Source organism: Propithecus coquereli, unplaced genomic scaffold (assembly GCF_000956105.1).
Source record: "Propithecus coquereli isolate 6110/MARCELLA unplaced genomic scaffold, Pcoq_1.0 Scaffold90, whole genome shotgun sequence".
In the NCBI taxonomy this organism is placed as follows: domain Eukaryota; kingdom Metazoa; phylum Chordata; class Mammalia; order Primates; family Indriidae; genus Propithecus; species Propithecus coquereli.
Genome location: NW_012155285.1, coordinates 5,219,839 through 5,224,832, shown reverse-complemented (window position 1 = coordinate 5,224,832; position 4,994 = coordinate 5,219,839). Strand labels below are relative to the sequence as shown.

General features: G+C 31.9%; 2 protein-coding genes across 4 annotated transcripts in view; one reads left to right on the top strand and one right to left on the bottom strand.

The window, feature by feature from the left end:
- Window positions 1–4,994, bottom strand: part of SUPT3H (suppressor of Ty 3 homolog (S. cerevisiae)) — a 499,577-nt gene that overhangs the window by 453,131 nt on the left and 41,452 nt on the right. The gene's annotated exons all lie outside the window — the stretch shown is intronic.
- Window positions 3,132–4,994, top strand: part of RUNX2 (runt-related transcription factor 2) — a 238,790-nt gene continuing 236,927 nt past the window's right edge. For 2 of the 3 annotated variants that reach the window (XM_012664649.1, XM_012664648.1), the window contains exons 1-2: window positions 3,132–3,269; window positions 3,470–3,593. In XM_012664649.1, the coding sequence (XP_012520103.1) occupies window positions 3,132–3,269; window positions 3,470–3,593 (262 nt within the window). Of the gene's footprint in view, window positions 3,305–3,469; window positions 3,594–4,994 lie in introns of all 3 variants that reach the window. The other variant, XM_012664647.1, reaches the window with a different exon arrangement.

Below are 4,994 nucleotides of genomic sequence, written 5' to 3'. Positions count from 1 at the left end.
AACAGAATAGTAGCAGTAGAACATTAAAACAATCCTAAAAAAAGATAGCATAGAAATGAACACAATATTGATAAAGTAAAACTAAAGTATTACATATAATCATTAGTTGAGAAAATAATTCTAAAGATAACGATGAAGACGTGCAGCATTTAAACACATACTATTACATTCTAAATGTCTCGGTATTTTAAAAAGTTTGACCAATTGTGACAAATTTGATTAAATACAAAGTAATAGGAAAGCAAGATACTAATTTCTTGAGTTGTTTTTTTAATTCATTTCAAAAAATCATTTTCATGGCATTAAAGTGCATAACTCATATAGTATACCTACACTTGTTGCTTATTCCAACACAGCAAGTACTAACATATCCCCCAAAAGGATGAAGTTTTAACGGTCTTTAAAAAGAAAAAAAAAAATGTTTTTTCCATTTCTGATTATAAACAAGGTAAATCTATAATGAAGAGCTTTATTTGCAGTGACTTTTCTGAATCAATCCCTCTTGATCACATGCAGTAAACCATTTCTAATGAAACATACTCTCAATTATCAAATGTGTACCAGTTATCACTATTGTTTTTAAATTTTTACCACAAAGCAATATGTGCTCCAAAGAGAATACATTTTTTATTTGGGGGGGGAATATGTGTGGATAATGAATATACAAACTTTAAAGCACATGATTTCACTATCTTTCTCCACACAGAATTTGATGGTCTCACACAGGAGAGAAAGGGCATATTCAACAATATCTACTAAACTCTTAAGCAATAAGAGTGATGATCGTGACCCAAAGATTATGTGCAGGAAGGTTACCTGCAAAAAGAAAACAAGCAGTTAAAAGATAAATAGATATTAAAAATTATTCAAATTCATATCAGGTCAATTTGGAGGGCCAAAGTATACATAATAAAAAATTTTAAGGTAGAGAATATTCAGCAAAAAGTTGCGGTTGTAAGACATACATGTCAGAAAATCCTGATGCATAAACATTCTAAAAGAAGAAAACCATTTGCTTATCATACTACAGCAGCTACCTAAATTTTTCCAATTGCCTGATTCTGCCATTATATGTACATACGGAACTATGTTTGAAAATTCCACAAATTATATAGACAAAAACCCTCCTTTTATTTACTCTGAATACTAATTAGAGATATAGATCATACTGGCACACCTTATTTATGAAAGAGAATAACTGAATAATTTTTCTCTCCTTTGCATGAATAACTGCATGTTAAATAAAGGAAAGCTTTTACTTTTCAATGTAAAGCCCGTTCACATGCACAAGAAGGCATGATAAATCTATATTTAAAATAAAACACCAAAATATATTTCTGCTTTTTTATCACTGAAAGTTTATTCTGAAAACGTTCTGGACATTTGAATAATGAAGGATTAAAATCATTCCCATATTCTCCCAGTGTATTTTGGGAAAATCATTTTTTTTTGTAAAGAAACTTATGAGCATGCTTGTACAGTTATCTTTAATATGAACCAAAAGCAGATAATGAACTGTGCTAAGAAGAACATACGCAGGGATATTTTAGTTCTAACACCCTTCTGAGTATTTCCCCAGCCCTCACTCCATTGTACATGCCAAATAATCTTTTGTAATTCACTGTCTCCGCCTACCCTCGCAGTCATTTACTTCACGCCACTCCTAGTTACTATCACACTAAGAAGAAGTCTAACATGCAAATTCAGACTGGCATGGATAAATGGCAAAAAATGCCTAGAAAATTGGTCTGTTCGCCTTTATAATTTTTGTTGAAAAATACTCCATCGCTCCCAACTGATGAAAACAGGAAGCTCTATTCATAAATATAAAATTCAATGCCTATGATATACAATCATCCTAATAAGAAAATGCGTTCTATACATACTTGTCCAAAGGGGCAAAAAAGTAGATAGTTTCCCAAAGATGTTTCCAATTTTCTTCTGAATCAGAATTAGCAAATCGAGACGACTAACATACTGTCTGGGTACATTATTCCTTACTATACGCAGCATTTTGTAATTTATTTCAAAGCTTCCATTATAAACAAAAAAATACAGCTTCTGTTAACCCACTCCATTCTGAGCTCATAAAATCTAATACTGAACAATTTAAGTTACAAAGTAAAGTATTTTACTTTATATGTGAAAGATTTGATAGCAAAAGCTCTGTTAATGTCAAAACAAACTAAAGAATTATATAAAATACATTTCTTTGAAAGAGAAAAATTATTATGATCATAAAGAAAACCAAATTCATCCAATAAACTATATTATAATTCTTGCCATTCATTTTTTTAAGATTTTCAAACTAGTCATGAGATAAAGGTATACATAAAACATTATATTTAATCTTTATTGCAGGAGCTGTCGTCTAATATTGATAATAAACTAGACAGACACGAATGTTTGTAAAGGAATCCCCAGACTAACAGTTTCATGACAGCCAATTACAGTCAAGCCCAGCAAGTAGTTTGCAACCAGACTTTAAGAAAGGTAAACTTTTTTACAATGAGTTACAGATTCACAAGTTTAAGAAGACAAGAAAAAGGAAAACAGAAGGAATCCAGCCACCCAGCAAATATGAAGCAGACCCCAGAATGTGATACAATCCAAAGATGTAAATTATTGTAAATCATCACTGTTGTTCAGAATTTCACACAGCCTCTCGAGCCAATTTTTCTCATTTTTCCAAAATACAATAATGAACTAAAAAGAGGAGGCAAAAAAAAAAAAAGAAAGAAAGACAGACAGAAAAGAAAAGAAAAGATAGGGGGTGGTAGAAGGGAAAGCCCTTAACTGCAAAGCTCTGCTCTACAAATGCTTAACCTTACAGGAGTTGGGCTCCTTCAGCATTTGTATTCTATCCAAATCCTCATGAGTCACAAAAATTAAAAAGCTATATCCTTCTGGATGCCAGGAAAGGCCTTACCACAAGCCTTTTGTCAGAGAGAGAGAGAGAGAAAGAGAGAGAGAGAGAGAAAAAAAAAAGCAAGGGGGAAAAGCCACAGTGGTAGGCAGTCCCACTTTACTTTGAGTACTGTGAGGTCACAAACCACATGATTCTGCCTCTCCAGTAATAGTGCTTGCAAAAAAAAGGAGTTTTAAAGCTTTTGCTTTTTTGGATTGTGTGAATGCTTCATTCGCCTCACAAACAACCACAGAACCACAAGTGCGGTGCAAACTTTCTCCAGGAGGACAGCAAGAAGTCTCTGGTTTTTAAATGGTTAATCTCCGCAGGTCACTACCAGCCACCGAGACCAACAGAGTCAGTGAGTGCTCTCTAACCACAGTCTATGCAGTAATAGTAGGTCCTTCAAATATTTGCTCATTCTCTTTTTGTTTTGTTTCCTTGCTTTTCACATGTTACCAGCTACATAATTTCTTGACAGAAAAAAATAAATATAAAGTCTATGTACTCCAGGCATACTGTAAAACTAAAACAAGGTTTGGGTATGGTTTGTATTTTCAGTTTAAGGCTGCAAGCAGTATTTACAACAGAGAATACAAGTTCTATCTGAAAAAAAAAGGAGGGACTATGGCATCAAACAGCCTCTTCAGCACAGTGACACCATGTCAGCAAAACTTCTTTTGGGGTAAGTGTTATCATATTTTAAAATCCTGTAAGATATGAACCTGTTAAACATAAAGGTATGATTCGTAGATGAACTGCTAGCTTTTCTAGATAACAGTATATTAAAGATCCTAATAATACTATTTTTTTGCATTAAAAATTGGAAAATAAAATTGCTGTACATATTTGGATTTAGAATCTGTAACTTAACTAATTCTCGGAATAATGACTTGAAATAGACAAAATTAAATTATCTCAAGTTAATCAAAATGTTTTCTAGAGTTATAGAAATGAACATGTTAAAACAGTAAAAGAAACAGTTTAATATTCTCATTAACCCTCACCAGAATAAAAATTAGATGCTAAATTAATCAAAGTATTATAAATTATTGACTCCGGCAGCTCCCAATATCTGAGCAAACTTCAAAAAGGATGCAATTTTACAAAATAACAGACCACAGAATTAACTCAACATCATGGTCTACCATGTATAACACAGAAATAAACCTGCAGCACAGTTCACATTTTAACTAGTTCAGCTAAAAGAAATCTATTTATAATTCTAAGCTACATAACAAGGTATCTAAATAAGTTTGTTTCTAAACAACTTTATATAATTGAAGCACACATTCAACTGAAATAAAATGATAAATAAATCATAGTCATTTTTAAAAGTTTTACAGTTGCCCAGGATATTAAAAAGTTCACAGAAGTCTTTTAAAACTTACATGCATTTGTATTTTTCTATGTAATTTTAATTTTATATCTATACAGAATTACTCATACGTAGAACTTCTTATAAACATACAGCAAACATTGAAATGTCTAAGATTCTTTTAATCATATACTCGAACCCACCAAAATGAATACCATTTAGTCTCATGAAAAATAAAGCTCCACAAGGATACCCTGCATGATTTAAAAGAGCCATACCTATTAAATCATGCTGGACTTCAAAAGAAAACAGGCATAATATAGTTCCTTAATATTTAATTTCAAGTTAGTGTTGATACAGATATGTAAATGACTTCAACATTCATCAGCTGACAACAGTATTATAGTTAAATAACTAAACACTTACAAGATTCTCTTTATGATGTCCAGCATATTCCAAATACAAAGTGAGTTTTTCAAAATTTTCCTTTATCCTTTAAAATAAATCCTTTTGCTATGTATACCTATATTAACTTTGCTTTTAACTTACAACTAACGACTGGAGTTTCCCTTACTCCTCCTACTTCACACATTTTAACTGGCTGCTACTAGAGGATCAGTCTTAGTTTAGGTCAAAGAGAAATAATTAAACCTGAAGGAGAAAAAAAGTTTTCTCTTAAAGGGTGGGGAAAATGTACTTTGTATTTTACAAAAAATGTAAAATTACTGTAGTGACTCCTTCAATAGCTATAAGTGGGCTGCCTCAGTT